The sequence below is a fragment of the Alligator sinensis genome, unplaced genomic scaffold (genome assembly GCF_000455745.1).
Source record: "Alligator sinensis unplaced genomic scaffold, ASM45574v1 scaffold550_1, whole genome shotgun sequence".
Taxonomy (NCBI): domain Eukaryota; kingdom Metazoa; phylum Chordata; order Crocodylia; family Alligatoridae; genus Alligator; species Alligator sinensis.
Window position 1 is genome coordinate 253,155 of NW_005841980.1, and position 20,146 is coordinate 273,300.

The 20,146-nt window shown below is 47.9% G+C and overlaps 1 protein-coding gene across 8 annotated transcripts in view; it reads right to left on the reverse strand.

The window, feature by feature from the left end:
* SGCD (sarcoglycan delta) overlaps positions 1 to 20,146 on the reverse strand; it is a 405,818-nt gene that overhangs the window by 47,857 nt on the left and 337,815 nt on the right. For all 8 annotated transcript variants that reach the window (XM_006021126.2, XM_025200974.1, XM_025200975.1 and 5 more), the window contains 2 exons: positions 13,334 to 13,421; positions 10,120 to 10,239 (listed from right to left, as the gene is read on the reverse strand). In XM_006021126.2, coding sequence (XP_006021188.1) covers positions 10,120 to 10,239; positions 13,334 to 13,421 — 208 coding nt within the window. The remainder of the gene's footprint in view (positions 1 to 10,119; positions 10,240 to 13,333; positions 13,422 to 20,146) is intronic.

Genomic DNA, 20,146 nt, shown 5'->3' on the forward strand with positions numbered 1-20,146 from the left:
TAGAAAAACTGCACCTGGACCATTAGCGATTTCTTTCGTCTGTGTTCATTTTCAGCTTCGCAGAAGTCTCCTATGGAGCACAAAGGGGACGATGGCACCAAACAGGAACAAGGGAACTGAACAGAAGAGACGGTGCCAGCGCTAAGAACAGACAGATATGCACAAAGGCTCCTGCAACCCGTCCTGACCCCTGGATACTTCCACTTTGGGTAGGTCTGGGCTCCTTCAGCCACTTTTCCGACAGTTATACGGCAGCGGTGTCATCAAGGAGCTCCTTTGAAGCTATTCTCAGCAGTCTTGTCTCCAGTAGAAACATTGCAGAGAAACTAAGGAGAGTGCCTAAATTTAGGACTATTCAGTACGAGTCTTAGCAAGGAGAACGGTGTCTTACCTCGCAGCAAATTGCTGTAAAGGATGGAGGGAGAGCGACAGCAACATAACGTGAATCTCCAGTGCTTTTAAACCTGATTTCAATACCTGGTGAGCGTACAGGATGTTTCTTTGTTAATCCCTATGACATATCATCAATACTTAGCTGAGTCTTCTAGTTCCCTTCATCAGGAGAAAGGTCACACCATCCGAACATGCATTGCAGCCTGGACTCTGAACCAGATGCTTTATTTAAATGTTACGCTCATTTTGTCTGCAGTGTGCTATGATGTAAAAGCAAATGCAAGAAGAGCTTCAACAGCTTTCGTTTGGATATTATTTTGTCTTCTTTTTTTTTTTAAATCTATCATCTGAATGATAGAGACTTGGGGAAGAAGATCACTTCATTATAATGAACTGAAAATAGTCTAAAGATATTATATATCCTTAAAACAGCCAAAGACATCAAATGATTTATTCTGGAAGGGTGTTCAAGGGTGTCCTTTAATCATCTAAATTTCCTGAACTTGGACGCAGCCTGAATTTGGGAGAAAGCGAAAAACAAATGATCCTATTCAGAGTTTGAATTTCAGATTTGATGATGTTTTGCCGTTTTTAGTTTGGTACAAAAAAGTCTTCAAGGAATTACTGGCGTTAAAAGTATCAAAGCCTTTCTTCAGTGATCTAAACTGAATGGGCTCAAACACAGTTAATGCAGAATTTTTAGTTGCTAATCATAATTTTGGGGTGAAAAAAAATGTGCACAGATTGCTATATTCCTTGTTGTTTTAAAAACTGTAGGCGATTCGTTTGAACCTGTACTTTCTTACTCTCTCAAGAACTGGTGGTCCAGGCGGCTCACCTGCGTGCCAATACGACTTCTGCAAAGGTGGAAGCTGAAAGCTGCCCCCCTAAATGCAAAGGCAGCTTTGCCAAAGGTTTCAACAAGCACAGGATCAGCCCCTAGAGAAGGGCAAAGGGAACACGAGCATAGTCTCTTCAATTAATAAAACAGATTGTGGGCCAGCTCTTCAGCTGGGGTAATTTAAAGTCAAAGACTGATGTCATGGACAAGTTCAAATTTAGCGTAAAAAAAAGAGCTAGCAGGCAATGCAACTTCTCGATTAGTGTAATTTTGCCCAATCTGGTAGAGATTTACCCCTGACAGACTCAGGGGTAAAACTGTACCAAGGTAAGTTTAGATTTCATTTGCCCATATCCATCCCAGCACCCTTGTGCTAAAGGTCGGTCAGGTTTTCTGCCACCAGCTAGTTTTAAGGCCCTGCAACAGCTGCCTACAGCATGCGTTAACACCTCTAACTGCTCCAGATCCAGGTGTAAGCTGCATCAGAGTACAAAACCAGTGTAAATCAGACATCTGCCTGTACCACGAGGCGTTGAGTTTCTCTATGTCGGTGTTATGGCGCAGCAGAATTCAGCTCCCCGTGGAAGAAAGACGCGTCTGCAAGACCCAGTCTCAGGAGACACCGCTCTGTGCATGAATGAACAGGGATGCAGACACAGGCCGGATGTAGAAGGATTTGTGCTAACAACTGATGGAGGAAAGGAGCAGGCAGCTGTAACACTGAAAGGGAAAGGACCTAGAACGAGCGTTCACGCGTGGCTGCAACACGCGACGTTACCCATATTTCCCCGTTGGCCACCACCATCCCATTAGCATAGGGGACGTTGGCTGCCCTGCTTTGGCTGAGATGCATTTGTCAGGAAGCTAATAAGAAGGAAGTTATTCAGGGCAGGGACCGCTGTGTCTTTCATATGTTCTCTACAACGCTGCCTCCGTTGATAGCGTCACGCTTATTAAATACACTTTGCACGGCGCCTACAGCGAAGGTTTGGGAAGGGGGCACCGGGATGGAAGAAAACCAGCCAGGTGTCCTATTTTCGGCAGTGCCTTTGCCTAAAGTTTGCAGATGGGGACGTCTTCTGCTGCTTGGAGATTAAAGTCATGGCTTATGCTGGTGCTATTTATCACGAGGATCGCTGTTCTGCTTTCAAAGCCAGACCCGGTTGCTAGGCCATGCAACAAAAGCAAAAAAAACCTTTTAGGGTGAGTATTTGAACTGCTCCCTTCGGGATCCCTATAGCTGCATACTGCTATGGCCTAAAAGCAGCACTATTTGATCAGTGCCATCGCCGAAACAGTGTATTATTTGGTCCTGCCTGCACTATTAGGGCCTCAGCTGTCAGGTCGTTACCAACTCCTGATTGATTGCCTAGATCCAAAGTTCGCTGAAGACAACACAAGGGCTTCGCATTGACTTCAGACCCAGCCCTGCATGCACGGTCCCAGCGAAGTCACGGAGGGGTGCTCCTACATACACAGAATCCAGTCCTCCGTTGTTCCCCCTAAATCTTCACGTTTGCTGGTTTCAAATGCTCCAAAAACCCCAATAATCAGGCCATAGGGCCTGGGGGCTGGATCCTGGCAGCCTGCGAGCCACGACGTCTGAAGAGCGAATGCTCATGTCTGAGTTATAATCCAGGCGAGCTCGCTTACTGAGGTCTGTGTTAGCTGCTTTAATGTATGATACAGACTCCAACGCACTTGGCACAACAGCCCCAAAAAACAACCAAAAAAAAAAAAAGACAAAAAGAAACCCAGCTAGAAGGATCTGAAATTGAGAAAGAAAACTCATTTCCTCCTTCAACTCAACTGCAGTTTGCAGCCAGACACAGCAAATGGATCCTCTTTGCTTGTGCCTTTAGTTACTGGCGGACAGGGTATTGATTTCTCATTGCAGCCCTTTTTATTTTGCTAAATGTGATTTTTTTTCACATCACAGCAACGCAAAGAAAACACCTCAGAGCTTTGACAAAACTGCAGTAATACAGCTGAAGAATAAAGGTAATGGATGCCGTTTCCTGACTTAGCAGTGCCAGAGGTAAAATCTTTTATCTACAATTGTTAGCATGTTTCACCAGGTTTCTAATTCTTCACTTCACCATTTTCCATAGCACCGATGGCAAAATTAGTGCTTGGCTATGACACTTGCATTATTATTATTACTACTTAGTCACCTGAGGAGCTCAGTCAGAGACCGAGAGATGGTATTGCTCCATCGACAGCACGGGGCCTTGTCTTCGAATCCAATGCCACCTTCTTTTTAGATGCTTTTTTGCACAGGAAAATTGTCACCACGATTAAGTGTTTCACCTTTACAAGAACCCACTCAAGAGATGGCTTCGGGTAATTCGTTCTCTGCAACGTGGGAACTGCGGTGAGGAGGTTTTTTGCTTCTTCTGAAATACCTGCACCAACAACATCCTCTCTATCAGCACTGGGATTCGAGACCATTTATCCGTGTGTACACGCTTTCAGCCGACACAGTGGTAAGACCATAAAGGTCCATTTTGCTTGGACCAGGCTTGAAACTTGAACTGTAGAGTTCGTATGATGGATGTAGCGGGACAGTTTGGAGAGGGATGCTGCTGCCCCCGGGAGGGGGTTGGACCAGATAACCGCTGGAGATCCCTTGTAGCCCAACTTCTCTGACTCTACGGCTTTGTCTCCAAAGGCACACGAAGCACTGCAGCTCCTTGCAGGAAAATGCCACCTGGAAAGAACTGCATAGGACAACTACAGAGGTCTCAACCTGTACGTCCGAGCTAGGAACAGCCCTCCAAGATGTGTGCGTGTGCAATGAAAATCTGCTCCGACTCCTGCAAGGTCTGGAGGTGGCAGCTGCCTTGCAAAGCGAACAACAAGCCCATAACCTTGCGGGCACGTTTCATAAAGTCAGAGCTGTTTTAGGTCCATTATAGTTATGTGCGCCTCAAAAAGGAATCGGCGCTATCACGGCCCATAAAGGCGATGCCAAGAGACAGCTAACACTCACCATAAAGGCGATGCCAAGAACTTCCTAAAACAGTTGTGGTACAAGACTGAGGATGAGGAAGGGTTAGTTTGTTTAATTTTAGCATTTAAATTGGGCTGGAAAGCATGCCCAGCCCTGCAGAGATTCCTCTGTTCCTCCCTGGTCCAGACAATAGCAGACCCGCTGACGGTGTTTGTGGATGCAAAGCTGTTGAGACAGCTGGGAGAGTTTACCCAGAGATATTAGTTCATCACATTCATATTAAATTGCAGCCTCTTCCTGACCAAGCTGAAAAGCGCTGAGGGCAATGCAAATGGCTTTGTCGTCCTCCCTCGGGTAGTGGCAATCCAGCTCTTGTGAACAAAAGGCTGCAAATCCCAAACAGATTTCAAAAAAGAAATCTTTGGTTCGAGGGGATGGTCCTGAGTGCCTGTGGTGCCGGGTGTCCTTTAACTGCGGCCATGCCGGGGCTGGCGGCTTTTCATCGTGTCATTTATTTACTAAAACCCGGACGGTCTCTAGCAAATGTCTTGTGTAAATGAGAAAGTTGAATGTGCCCTTGGAATAAATTACTAGAGACCCATTCATAAATGAGCAATTACATCACGGCACCTGATACTCTCTTCGGCTCATCCAAGTAAACGGGCCTCACCGAAAACTGCTCCTCGTAAAACAATCCAGGAAGAGAGATTTGGCTGGGAGACAAGCCCCACTATTAACACCTCCAAAGGGGGTTCCTTCTGGACCCCCATTTAGGGACCTCAGGCCTGGAAACAGGGGAGTTTTCCTATGAACCAAATGCCATAGCTCCTCAGGAGCAGTGTCTACCCTTTGTACTAGTCCACCCTTTGCATTTGCATTAATCCATCCTCTGCATTTGCATTAGTCCACCCTTTGCATTTGCATTTAGTCCTATGGACTAAATTGAGAGAGCTCCATGTAGTCTGTAGGAAGAAATGCAAATGCAAAGAGTGGACTAATGCAAAGGGTAGGCACTGCTCCTGGGGAGCTCTGCCATTCCCTAGAGCAGTGGTTCTCAACCTATTTGGACTTGTCACCCTTTGTTCGACACCGGGCAATCCTTGGGGAATGCCACCTCTTAGCCTTAGCGCTTATCCCTTATGCCAGAGGGGTTGCTCTGAAGCCCACTATAATCCATGGAAGATCCTGTGCTTTAATAAGCTTTGTCACACGATGAGAAACACCCTGCACAGCACATCGCTCCAGTGACACAGCCATGTTCCCCTCCAACATGTCCTGAGCAGCTCAAAGCTGCTGACCAAAACCACCTTTTCAGCAGAATAAATCCCCTCTGTGTTGTCTCCTTTTTAAAAAACCAAACCCTTGTAATTCATCTTGGTTTCCAGCAGTATTCAATGAAAAACTAAAAAAGCATCTGTGCGCTTTCCAGCATAAATGTTAATCACCAAACTTCACTGGCAAGTTTCCCTGAAAGCCAACTTGGAAGTATCGTCTCCAAGAAAAGATGCCGTGGCCTTTAGGAGAGCTGATACCGACACGTCAGCTGTCATCATCTTAAAAGGCTAAATTAAGCATCTGACCACAGTTTAATTTCTGCAAAAAATCCATGCTAATTTAAATTGCTTTAGATTTAATTAAAAATGCTTTTGTATTGAGCTAATAATGTAACTCTGGTAATGAGTATCAAGTGGCATCTAGAGGGCATATTTAAAAACTAATCTGGTGAATAAATAGAGCTAATTAACAGTTAGAATAATGCTTTATGATTATCCTTTGTTTATAAATGCTGTTGCGTTCAGTGTGTTATTAAATGAAATTGGTAATTAATGCATATCAAAGATATTTTTCACTGAGCTTGTATTAAAGGCTCTCTCAGATGCAACACCTTGGAGAAGAGCTGCGCTGGTTTTTAGGGGGAGGGGGGAAGGAGGCAGAGAAAGGCCATGGTCTGGTTTCCCCTTCATGTACTCGCCTAGCCCCTTGCTGGGGCTCTTAGCACAGCAGCGGTGGTCGATCCACACCTGCCCGCTGAGCACGGGGCTGCACATCTGGCTGGGGGACCAGAATCACCCCAGTGCCCCGGCCGGTCTCCAAACTGAGTCACGACAATGGGTGCACGTTCAAGGCAGGGACCCTCAGCATGCAGGAGCACCAAATCCCTTAGTGGTGCATAGGGAACAGGAGATCCAGGGTCTCAGCCCCCTCCGTCACCCCGCGGGGATTTGAATCAGTGCCCCCGGACTGATAAGCGAAGCACGCTAATGACCCCGCTGCAAGCTAGGCACTGCCCAGCGCGCTCTCCGCCCCTCCTGCCGAGGACGGACCACTGGTATGTGGGTCCAGGAGGAAAGTAAGTTAGAGCAAAAGTGTCTCCGTAAAATGACTGCTGCTCTGGAAGGGCGAGATTGTTTTACGAGATCTTGGGGTCTCATCTGGTCTCTGCTCCCACAGAAATGGAAAGTAGACTGTGTTACCTTACCATTTTCGCCAGCGAGTAATGAATGCAAGGTGGAGAGCACGCTGGGTAACATCTGGCCTGTGGCCCGGTGGCTACAGCACTCTGCTATAAGGCAAAGGACATGAGCTCAAACCTCCTTGGACTAAGGTCTTCCACTCCCTGGCCTAAGGGGTGGTCGGGGCTCACCGTTTCCTTTCCTCCAGCCAGCACATGTGCATTTTGCCAGAGATGGGAGCAGCACGCTGGACTGTGCTTAAGTGCCCAGTTACTGCAGTTTTGCCTGTGCCACTGAAGTGCACGGCGCTCAAATAGGATGGAGCTTGCTCCCAGTTTCTCACTGTCCATTCTGTCACGTGGGGAAAACAGCTGAAGCTGAGGGGTTTGGGGGCAGGGATAATAAATACATGAAGAGCTGGAAGATGCAGAGGCACTGAAGGCTGCAGAAGTGCCTGAGAGGGAGAAAGCCCGAGTGAGCCATTGCTGCGGCTTCCCAGGGCTCCAGCAGACACTTCCTTCACCGCTCTGGGGTAGTACAAGATTACTGGCCTATCCCAGCAGCAAACGACTACCCTCTTCCTTGCACACCTACATGCATGTACATGCACACCTGCACACCAACCTTTGCACTGTCTCTAGCATGCAGAGGCTCGGCTGAGTGATGATGGGTTTTAAACAGACAGGCCAGACTGGCCGAAGAGCTCAGCTGCTAGTTAGGCAGGCAGATGATGGACTCAACACAGCCAAAAGCTTCCACTTTTCCCCAAACTCCTCCAAACTAACTCATCATCGCCGCTGAGGATGATTGTCTTCCATGACTGTCTTATGTGTGGGTCTGAAGATAACTAATGAGGCTTATCCAGGACCGACAGACTCTGTTGCAGCTCGGACACATGTTTCCGTTCAAGGTGGGTGGCTCTGGGTCCTTGATTTGGTCCGCGACACGCTGTTTCTCCCACTCCCATCTTTCCATCTCCTATCATTGTCGGGAGGTTTCAAAGTACTGAGATCCTCGCAGCAGACTCTTCCTCCGTTTGGGGCAGTCCTGGGTGGAGGACCTGTCCAAACTAACTACAGTCGCTGTGAAAACTGGAGAGGGAAGAACTGGGCTCCAGGTGTCCCCTTTATGGCTAAAAATCACCATTCAAGGGGTGCTCTCATTCTGTAAGCCGCACCGATTGGGGACCTCCAAAAGCCACATCCAAGGCAGCTTGCACCCGACTGCTGCCCTTTCTAAAGGCCCTTTTTTGGGGGTTTTTTCAAGCCTAATAACCTGAAGCTTAAAGTCAGCCTCTGCAGAAAGCCCCAAGTTTCTCGTGATAAGGTTTCGGCACCTTTTCATGGAGCAAACTTTCCAAAGCAACTCTGCAGCAAGAACAAAAAGGAAGTCATTCTCGTTAACAAGATGCAAAGTGGGCCGTGCATCCAGCGCCGCTGCTCGAACCTCTGCAAGGCGACTTCCATGCCGGATTGCACTGCTCCACCTCCCGCTGCAGCGAGGACTCATGGGGCAACAAGAACAAGTCAAGATCATTTACCAAGTGTGGCTATGCGTCAGCCTGGGCAGAGCTCAGACCCCAGCACAGCGATTAGAGGAATTTGCTCTCGGACTAGGTGGACCAGCTCAGGTCCGCATGGAAATGCCAACCGGGCACGTGGTGCAGCACTTCCCAGCATAGCAAGGCATCCGGGGAGCTGCTTCTGGAAGAGCAGGAAGACTGCAGAAGCGAGGGCGGAAAACCTCGTGGCCGGGCACAAACTCTGGAGCGGTCACAGCCCAAGGTTACCGACAGCGTAACATTAACTGTAATGTCATATCTTTTCCTTGATATCTCTGCTGAAGCCTGATAAAGCCCCAAGACCATCTGCTGCAATCCTAAATAAAAGTGCACCGTACCAGCGAGCATCGTCTCTGCTCCCACACCTCGCACCCCGGGGAACGAAGCACAGCAGAAACTCGCACCGATACGTCTAAAACTACCGTGGATTCCTCGACAGCAATTCAACCAAAGAACAGGCAGTTTTGGAGCTGCATAGTCTGAGAAGCAGTATTTGCAGAGGTAGAAAGCTCCTGCTTGTTATCTGCTAATTATTGCATTGCTAAGAAAAATAATCTGAAATCTCTTTGTGCTTTAAGATCTCGGGAAGAACGCGTAGAGCGATCATGTCCTGAACTTATCTCCCCTACATAACGGCTGACACGAACTTGGAGAGACGCGTGGTGACAGGAGATGCGTGTGAACAGCTTAAATTTGTGGCACATGGCTTGCAGCTTCGAAAGAGTGTATGTCTGTTGGAAAGGTCCTTTTTGATTTTCTAATAAAGGAGACACTGGAGCTGGGAAAGCCCCAAATTTGACCCACAAAAGCCTATAAACTTACATAGCCACATGTATATGTTTCCACATAAAAAGTGGCAGATACAGATAAGTTCATTACAGAGCTTTGCAGGTGGTTTCATTTTTTAGCAAACGTATAAATGCTGTTTCCCCCTGCTAAAATATAACCAGTTCTCCACTCCACACTCACAGACAGAGCCAAATAGAGAGCACCACGGTGCAAAGCAAAGGATGTCGAGCTTCCAAGCTGGTACCAAGATACAAATATTTTCAAGGTATTAAAATCACCTTAATGGTTTCCTTTCCACCTAGGTTATGCACACATACTCAAAAGAGCTTGATTCCTCCTGAGTAACGCCTGCATTGACCTTGAAAGAAGGACATGATGCAGGAAACTCGGAGGACATGAGTGCTCCAGGTTGCCGGGGCAGAGAGAGATGAAGCCCATGTTTGCAGGGAAGGGATGGTAGGAGGTTAGCAGGGGCCCCAAAGGAAGCAAAGCTAGTCAAGAAGGCGGCACCGCAGAGGGACTCTGCCAGTCGAGACTGGTACGCAGAGGGAAGTTCCTGTCCACTGAGCTGGGCGCTGGATGTATTGCACGCCAGCTCCCTGCATGGATGCCCTATGACCGAGCACCCTTTCCAAGTGCAGAAGCCACTTACTTAGCATGCACTAAGCATCCCATGGGTCCCTTCCAGGGCTCAGCGTAGAGTAGCCAGTGCACCTCTCCTAAAACCAAGCGGCTCTTCTAAAACACTTGGTATTTACTTTAAAATAAATCTAGAGTTTGCAGAAGGGTCCAAAGCAACAGATCTGGAGCCCTGAGGTCTGCATTCATCTCCAGGACAGTGGCTGTGGGCATGTCCCATCATTGTCTTTCACCTTTATCCAAAGGAAAAAGCCTCCTAACTCTTTGGCCCTTCTGCCGAGACTGTCAGACCACGTATGCGACAGTCCCTTCTCCTCGGGGAACTGGATTGAGAGCAACGTAATTTGGAGAGACTGGCAAGCAGCCAGCACATGACAGCACGGCTCGGTCACAACCAGTTTGGGGCAGGTTCAAAGCAAGGATGAAAAGGAAAGGCTTGTTTTCAAAGAGAATTTACACTTGAAAAGTTGTCTGGCCAAAGATGGGTTACCTAAAACTCGCAACCTCTCTGCTCCGACTACCACTTCATTGTCGTCTGCCGAAAACAGCAACTTTCCAGATGTGGTTTTGACCTCAAATTTTTGGCTGTGTGCTTCCACGGCTTGGGGACCTGCAAGAGAAGAAAAAACTCTATGTGTTTCCTCTGGGGTGTTTTAAAGAAAATAGTAAGGAAACTTTATAAGCTGAATAGGCCCGAGCGTTGGGACTGTCCTAACAGCTCTGCCGAGACAATCTCAAAATGGATAGAGCCGTCACCGAGGCTTGTCCCCTTCAGAGTGTGACCGGGCAAGGAAATGGCAATAGCTTGATATTTTTGGCAGATATTTCAAACTATTACAAATTGCCCCAGTCTCTATTTACGCTCTAAGGAACAAAAACACTGTGCAACTTGGCACGACTGGGAGTTTTTGCTGGACGAAAGAGAAAGCACGGGATGTTCTGGGCCAGGATGCACGGGCACGGGCACAACTGTATGAGGATCCAAGACCTGCAAGGCTCATTTGTACGAAAAGGAGAAAACAAAGCAAGTCTGACCTCCCATACGCGGCCCGGCTCGGTGCTGTGATGGGTTTCTCACTTTCAGGCAGAGCCAGTGTACCTTGAATGACAGGATGCTGGCATCAATACAGCCCAGTTTAAAACCAGCATCAAGCTTAGGGACACGTGAGAGCCCGACTGCCTGCTCCAGCGCTGCACGGTGCCTTTCCAACACAGCACCCCTCAGCGCTGTGCATGGGACAATGTGAACGGCAGTGTCTCTAATATGCAGGAAGTTTCATGGCTGTCCAAACTTTCCCCTCATTTAGCTCTCCTCTTCCTTCTCCTGCTTCCCCCCAGGATGCACGCTGATGATGGAAAGCCCCGGGCCGTGCTTTCTGCTGGGCAGCCCAACACGCATTCGCTGCCCGCCTGGCACTTGCAGCACAAAGCATGGGCAACTTGACCTGAGCAAAACTTTGTACCAGCCAGCTGAACCGTCCTCTCAACACCCCAGCTTGTGCAATGCAAAGCTCTCCGGGGGTGCGATACAGGGCAGAACAGCCAACGGGACTCACGTTTTTTGTGGCTGCCTGAGCCAACTCTCAGACAAAAAAGAAATGAAATTCAAGGGTTCAGTGTTGCTAAGTGTGGCCTCTCACGGCACATAGGAAGCAGCCCACCCAGAACTAGGTAACTAGATAAGACCGCTGCTGTCTGCCCATGCAGTTTGGGGAGCCCAAATGCTGCCCGACTACACCCGCTATGCACTGCGTGGGTGACGGCAGGTGCAGGAAAGTGTCTCGCCACAGACAGCTCATCACGTTGGTGCTCCATCGTCTGCACCGGCAACCTGGGAGCGGTCTGCAGTTGGCCGGGGCATTCAATTTAAACCTAGAAAGCCCTAAATGGAGCCAAGCTAGTGGAGAAGACTGCCGCCCTTCTCCAGGATGCCCCACAGCAGTCGAGATCGGCAGAGCCAATTCGGATGGAGATCGCTGCACTTCCAAAGAGGGGAGCAGCTGGTAGCATGTTCCCTGTTCAAGGCCTCCCTCAGCTTCGGGCCACTCCTGTATATGAGACCTGCCGCAAAACCCAACCTTTCCCCGAGGCATTTAAGAAGAAGGTGGGTTGAAGAGTATCAAGGTTGTTACTGCACTATACTGCTATTACTGTTATCAGGATTCAACGTCTGAGCTATGGAGCAGGAGGTTATTAGGGAAGGGTGTGCAGCTTTGTTGTGTGTCATCGTGCCACTTTCCAGGACATCTGAATGCAGGCAAAGGCACTCCGAGCATGCCCAGAGCAGCACCCGCAGTCCTTATGCATCTGAATGAATACAGCGAGGCATCTGCATTGCACGCAGCCATGGGAGGAAGGGACATTTCCCCAAAGAAACTGCCTCAGAGGGCTTCACTGAAGCTTACACGTTTCCTATCCAGTTGGCTATCATGTTTCCCAAGTTGGCATTGATGCAGTATACACCAGGGGTGTCAAAACAGTCCCTGGCTACATGCCCCCAAACTCCCATGCTGGATCCAGTGCCTGTGGCACCTGCTCTAGGACCCACGCCGTATGCAATGTGCCTTCCAGCGAGCCTGGGGTGAGAGCTGCGTGCAGGGCTAGTCCCATCTGGCTGGAGCAGGCACTGTGTGCGATGTGCGTTGTGGAGAGCCTAGGGCATGCACTGCATGAAGTGCAGATGCTACAACAGCTGGAATGGGCACCGTGCATGGCATGCATCCTGCATGGCAGGCATCCTCTGCCCACGGGGCCCATCCAGGTCAAATCAGACCCAGGGGATGCACCGAGGACCCGATAATGTGAGCTGAACCAGGCCTGAAGACCATATATTTGACACCCCTGGTATACACCTTGCCCTGTATGTGCTGTGCCTGTGTATATGAGAAAGAGAGCGAGCCACGTAGGAACTTCCAAGCTCTTTCAAAACAGAGGCGCTCCAGAGACCCACATATTCCATTGCAAATAAATGGCAAATGATCAACAAACTAAACAAGTTCATTTTGAATGTGAGAATCTGGGAGCTCAGGGTTGAATTTATTTCTCTCCTCAAGGCAATTTTCACACACACGGCTTAAATCATTGCTTACTGAAGCTGTTTATTTAATTATTTAGGGCTCTGACTAGAGGCCAGATGTTATATAAGCAAGCCAGACAATCCAATCTCCTGTACAAACAACATGTTTATGGATTACCAGCCCTGCCACACAGCAATACTTCTCTCTGCCCCTAGACTGCCCTGTTATATATATATATTAAGCATTATACATGCGGGCGCTTGGAGCAAGAATCATACATGCACTCCAATGCCTATGCATGTTGTGGATGTGTGAAACCCTCGTTTCCCTGCAAACACGATGTGCTAAGAGTCCTTTATCAGCAGACGGGGCTTGGGGACGGTACAGTGTCCATGCACAGGCACTCTTAATCAACAAGTTCCCGAGATCTTTGGCAAGTCAGTGGTATCTTGGGATAATCCTGTGCCGATTGCAAATGAAATGTCAAGCTGCATATTTTCTTCCTGATCCCAAGGTCACACAAGTAACCTTTTGTCTCTGCAATGACTTTCCCATGAAAATGATTCCCGGCTTCCTTATTAGAAACACACAGCCAGCCGCTTCCCCAGCCCCGCTCCAAGGTGGTGCCCATGCACTCCTTGCCACTAGTCTCACACAGCCCGCTGAGCTTGTTTCCCCCCTCGTTACCTGTTACAAGACGAGTGAGGACTTTCGTCTTCTCGTTGAGAATATTCACTGTCACGTTTCTGGCGGACTGGAAGTACAGTGGGTTGCCCTGAAACAAAAGCACGAGAGAGAGAGCACATGAGTCAGGCACCACGCTCCAGAAAGACGAGCGCACGTAAGAAACCCTGCAGGCTCGGGTCATTCAGATGCAGTTGGCTCCTACTTTCCTTGTGTGCATCTGGCACAGGAGAGCAATGCATGCGGTGCCAGCCCTCCCGGGTCATCCACCAGAGAAAGGCCACGAACACAGACAAGGTCTGGGTCTGTGCTGCCTCACACCTCTGTCAAAGCCGAGCACTTTGAGTGCCAGCAATGCAGAGCAAGCGCTGGTGGACACATCTACCTGGATACCATGTCACTTCTGCACTGCTTTCACTTTGCGAATGCCCAGTCTCACTCCCCTCGCTGCCCTGGATAAGAGGCAAGAAAGAGTCTCCCCTTGCTTTAAGAATAGCCAACATCACAGGAGGTGAGCCTGGAGACACCGTTTACTCAAAACGGTCCGTGTGACACGGGGTAAATCCAAGTCAAAGCTGCAGCGTGCCTGGCCATGGGGACTGGGTCTCAGCAATGCATCTGGTTATTCAACTCTTCAACATCTGCCTAATGCTCCCGACTGATAGGCTCGGGGTCAGTCAGTGTACGTGGTGTCTGAGCAAGAGCCAGTCTTGCTGGTATGCAGATACAGCTTTTAATTTTAATGCACTTACAAACCACCTGGCATATGCCATTGCTTGCCCTTTACACATGGGTGGCCCTGGCTGTCACTCTGAGCCACCTGAGAAGTGCATTTGACCCTATTGCTTCATCTCTTAACTTCTTTCATTTTAAATCCATCCCTGCAAAACAGGAGCAGCTGCTGCAACACGGTTAGCTTCTCGCTACCTGGCACCTTCCTTTGCAGGTAGCCTACCCAGGTAAGAAAAGCTCCCCCTTCACCAGGGGGAACAACTGGTTCCTTCTGCACAAAGGGTCATGCCAGGGATCTTTGTCCAGTGAGAAGTGGCTTTTCAGAGAAAAAAAAACTGCAGGAGGAGAAGAGCATCACAGCTGTGTTCACATCAGTTATCCATTAGGAATTGTGCCCTTGCTTTCTTCCCCGAGCCTTTTGTGCAGCTAAAGGGCAGGTGGGAGAGGCTGGACATGCTGCTGGGGATGGCAAAGAAATGCTGATGGGGCTCAGAGCAGGGCCAGAGGACAGGGGAAAAGGTGCTGGGGAGGGATGACAGATTAGGGAAGGGGCCTGGCAGAGTGCCTGGAAACTAAATCTAAGAGAAGGAGACCATTGCATGCCTCCCAGCTACAATACCCCCAGAAATTATATGGAAAAGGGAAGGGACAGGACACAGAGAGGTGCTGAACTGCCCATCGGCAGCACAGCTAGGAACCCAAGCCCAGCTCCTTACGGCCGCTCCAGCGTCCTGGTCACATTCCTGCAATGCTGCCCAATACCCTGTTTTCACCCAAAATAACCCAGAATTTTGTAGTTTCATAGTTGTTAGAGTCAGAAGGGACCTCAATAGATTATCAAGTCCAAATTGTACTCAATCAATTATAGATGAGTAATATAGCTACATTAATGTATTCATATTGTAAATAGGGATCATGTTGCTTTGGAAGGGCTTCTTTGAGGTGACTTTGCTGGACTTTTGGTTCTTGGCTGGAGTCTTTCTGGAGTCTTGTCTACTTTACTTAAAGAAAGTGTCCAAAGACGTTTGGACAGATGTTCTCCGGGGAGATGAGCAACGCAGCGAACTTGTTCGCTGGCATGGTGTCGCATCGGATCAAGCGTTGGAAAGTCAGAACCGATGTCAGAAAGTTGAAACATTTATAAATGGTGTAACTTGAAATGTTGTAAGTCGAGGACTGCCTGTATTCAGAGGAGCAGATCACTACAGAAAGGATGCGGACAGCTTGGAGAGAGTCCAGTGGAGGGCAGTGAAGATGGTTGTGGGGCTGGGGGACAGGACTGGTGAGGAGAGGCTGAGGGAAATGGGTTGATTTAATCTGCAGAAGAGAAGACCGAGGTGGATTGAATAGCAGCCTTCACCTCCCTGCAGGGGGGGGCTGCAAAGAGGATGGAGCTGGGCTGGTCTCAGTGGGGGGCAGACGACAGGACAAGGAGCAATGGGCTCAAGCTGCAGCAAGGGAGGTTTAGGTTGGATACTAGGACAAATTCTCTCACTAGGAGGATGGTGAAGTGCTGGAACAGGTTACCCAGAGAGGTGGTAGCATCTCCATGCTTGGGAGGTTTTGAAGACCCAGGTAGACAAAGCCTTGGCTGGGATGATGTAGTTGGGGCTGGTCCTGCTTGGAGCAGGGGGTTGGACTCAATGTGACCCCCTGAGGTCCTTCCCAACCCTCATGGTCTCTAATTTAATGATCAGAGGAGAAGCTTTGCTTGGAGATACCCTAGAAAGGAAAAAAGCTGCCCCTTTAAAGAAAAGCTACTTGCTTGGGAAGACGCCTGTATTTCCTCTGCTCTTCCTGAAAGTGCCTGCGCTGAGGTTTCTCCCCTCCGCACCCCAGCCCAAGCTGGACTGGTTGGGCAATATGAAACATTAATGAAGCCATTGTGCCTTGTTTCACTTGACTTTGAATTGCCACCTTGCACGAAACTCCTTACAGGCAGATCTCCGTACGGACCGGGGACCTGCATGCTTGGAGCAGGGTGGGACTAAAGCCTCGCGCGCCTCTTCCATGAATGACGCATCGATCGCGTCCTCCTGACAACCGCGTCTGCAAAAAGCAAGCGCCAAAGGCACGTGTACTATCATTCATAAAATACAAAACCCCCTTCCGTTAATGGGCACAACTATTTGTGTTGCATCGTCCTATGGACTCAACCAATCAGGGAACAGAAAAAAAGAAAACCTTGTGCAATTTATCCAACCCATTACAATTAAGCCACAGGGGTTTCATTCTGAATATTCCCAATTCACTTACTGTGCAAAGAAAATAAATCAAAAGGGAGTCATTGAATACATCTGAGTTATGCACAAACTGGAGGAACCCGTGATTTGCTCACAAATGTTTTACAAGCATTCAAGTGGAAAATTTGCCTGAATTATCATCATCTTCATTACTGAGTTTGCTCTCAGTTTTCCTTGAGGCCTGACCGACTCAGTCCTATCGAGATGCTGCTGCAATAGCCGTGGAGGTAGGAATGATATCACAGAGCAGCACTGGTGGTTTCCATACAAAGCAGGGCTCGAAGGAATATGTATTTTTTTAACGCTCGGTGGTCTGGATCTTAAAAAGTTCCTTTTTAGGCCAGAACTCCCCATTAAGCTGTTTCTCCAGAGCAAAGGCTGAAACTTTGTAAACGAGGAAACCTTGTAAAGGCAAACGATGGCAAACAAATGCAGTACAACGAGGGTCTGAAGGCTTGATGCGACTCCGATCTTTACTATTTATTCACTGTCTGACCTTGGACATGTCACTTCAGTTCACCGTGTCTCAGTTTCCTCGTCTAGAAAATGAGACAAATCATTCTCAGCCATCTTTGTAATGTGCTTTCAGATCAGCAGATGAGACGTGCAATGGATGCAAGTACAAGGTATTACACTCTAATACCAAGACACGATGTCTGCAATACGTCCCCAGTTTGGGAGACAGACTCTCCGCAAAACCCGGGAAGGTTGGAAAGTTCAACGCATGCAGCATCGACGTCTGCAACGACCACAAAAGAGAAGTTAGGGACAGGACACCGGCAGTGACTTTTTATTATTTTGTTCAGTTCTCCCCTGCAGTATTTGTGCTGTTTTCCAGGCATTGATTATTTCATGCTTAATGGGAATGAAATAAACACATCTCCAGTTTATTATTCCCTTGCTTTTGCATTGCTTTCCTCCGAGACCTCGTCGGTAGAGCTTTTGAAATAGCATTTTTTACTGCTGCATTTCTAATTTTGTACTGATAAATGGGTGTAAAAGACAGACCCCCCCTAACCCAGGTGCGCTTACAGTCAGGGATAACCCTGTAATCATCAAAACCGTCTTATCACAGGTTAAACATGGTTCATGTTATGACCTATCTCATTTGACTTTCATTGCAGATCAACTGAGTCCTCTGAAAAGACTCCTGTGCCTTTTGGTCTCCATTAAGGTAGAAAAATAGTCTGAGCTACACGACTGGCTCAGTTTCAAACTCCATCACTGATCTGCATAATGAAAAGTTGCTCGAGAAAAATCCTAGCTAGATACGCCAAGAGGTTGTGCCCATCCAAATAAGACTCAGAGTACATTAGTGACCATGCTGCGCTTCCGCAGCCGCCTACTCCACGGATGCCGATCTCTGCTTTCAGACAACCACGTTTGCTTGATAGAAGAGATGTGCATTTATTGGTCTGTAGGGAAGGAATATTTCAAGCACTTAAAGTAATGCCCGCTCACATTTCCATAACTCCTCTCCCATTAAGAAATTAATAGAAGCAAAAAAAATATTCCCTGTTGCTGGAAATGCTGCATGTTTTACCTCCGCTGTCTTTCGGCTTGCACATACAGCAACACAAGCATCACCCACGCAGCCTTTGCAAACACTTCTCAATCTCTGCTAAAAATCCAGGTATGCTCCCAGCTGCTCCTCTGGCCAAACTCAAACCAAATGCAGGTGCATCGATTTGTGTTTCATTCTTCAAACAAGTGGTGAAGCAGGAGGAGGAAGGGGAGAGAGCATTTTTGTGCAGTTTTCTGACTCTTTCATGTTAACAGTCACACACACACACACACACACACACACGAAAAGGTGTGGTTACTGACCCCAAGTAACACTACCCTCTGCTTTCAGCCCGCTTGCCAACGCGGGTTCAGTCCTTATGCCAAGACGTGGATACTATAACTCCGGTCTCTTTCTACATACTTCCAGCTAATGTTGGTGATGGGGGATGTTGCCATAAGTTACAAATCATGTCTACTGTAATTATACCATAGCACTTCATTGAACAATAGCCTTTGATTTAACTTCCTACAGAACTTCTTCTGCATATTAAATCATGGTTCACCTCCCCCACGGTGCTATTTTATATGACTTTTTTTTTTTTTTTAAGTAATTTGATCATCTCAGAGAAGCTGAGACAGATACTTGCATGAATATCGGTGACGATAGGATGCAATCATGCCCCTGATGAAGGGCCCACGATAATGCCCGTTTCAGGGTGGGATTTTTAAAGGAGTCTATGGAAGCTAGATACTCATCCCCTAGCCCAGATCCTTTGCTGTAGCAGACACAGAAATACCGTGCCTTACTCGTTTTCGGCATTAATACACCCCCGATGGCCTCTCTCTCATGCAACTGTTCATGGATATGAGCTAGTACAGGAAACCACAGATGCTCAATTCATTAAAATGTGGGACATATGCTCCAAGATACAGTATTAGAAAGGCACCACGCATATGTCAATACAATATAGTCTGTTCTCTAACTAATCAGCTAGCTATTCAGTAGCATATATGAGACTTCACAAGGGGTATTGACTGATTGCTACCTGAGGCAACATGAATTATAATACCTTGCCTTGTGCCATTCACCGGCTCATTTCAGAACAGATGCCAAAAGCTCTGAGATCAGAGATTGCACCAGGGAGGACACTGACTGGTAGCCTTGAGGTACAGCCCAAGTAATTCAAACCCGTGCTGTCTTTAAGAGAATTAGATATTTCATGTAGGCTTCCTTGGATTGATCTTCAGGGATTACCAAAAAAAAAAAAAAAAAAAGTACGAAATCTTGCTAAATTTCAAGAAGCAATTTAAAAATAGTACACCAAAGTCAATATTTTTACAGCCCAGGGGTGCCTGCACATACCACAGGGTTTAATCCTCATTAAATTAAATAGGTTTATAACATTTAAAATCGTTTACTTTGGAGTTCCACGTCAGTGTTTGCACGCACTAGGTTTTTGAACAAATTAAGCCCAGTGTCCGGCCGGTGCCACAGGAGAGCGGGATGGTCCAGCGCTGCCCCCCAGCCCTGGGGCCCCCCAACTCCATGCCCTGCCATGCAGCCATGTTAGCAAAGAGCCAGCAAATGCACAAGAAAAAAGCAGAAGCAATTCAAAAGCAAAAGCAATGTGAAGGGATGAACTACAAAAAAGTCGCAGCACCATGTGGTGAACAAAGAGGCTAATTACACGTCTTTGAGTGCCTTTGTGTTTGCACGCAACAAATCCACGGACACAATGCTTTCATTCGCGCCAAGCTAAACTAACCTACGTCCAAGGAGTTTTACTTTAATGCTCCAGAAAGACTTTTAAAGCATCCGGAAAACCCGCTCCTGCAAACAGTCATGCCGTTGCAGCGTAAGAAAGGGCAAAAAACTTTGCATGTACAAATGTACCAGGAGGTCAAAAGGGGCAGTTTCAATTGGGTCCGGTAGATTCTGGGAATATTAGAAACAGAAAAGTCAGGCCTGGAAGGGACCTCAGGTCACATCTAGTCCAAACCCTTGCTCAAGGCAGGATCATCCCCCTCTATACCATGCCAGACAACTGTCTGCTTGATCTGGTCTTAAACACTTCTATGGACGGACAGTCCCGAGCTCCATAGGTAGCTTGTTCCAGTACTTGGCCACCTTCAGAGTGAGACAGTGCTTCCTAACACCCACCCTAAATATCCCTTGCTGCAATTTAAGCCTGTTGTTGCTTTTTCTCCCCTGGCTGGTGGGGTAATGGGTCACTTTAGGTTGGCGAGGAGAGGTGACTGGCTGCTGAAGTGAACTTTTCCCATCCAGCAAACCTGAGATGATTCGATATGGCACAAAGCTGCCTTCCTGCACTTC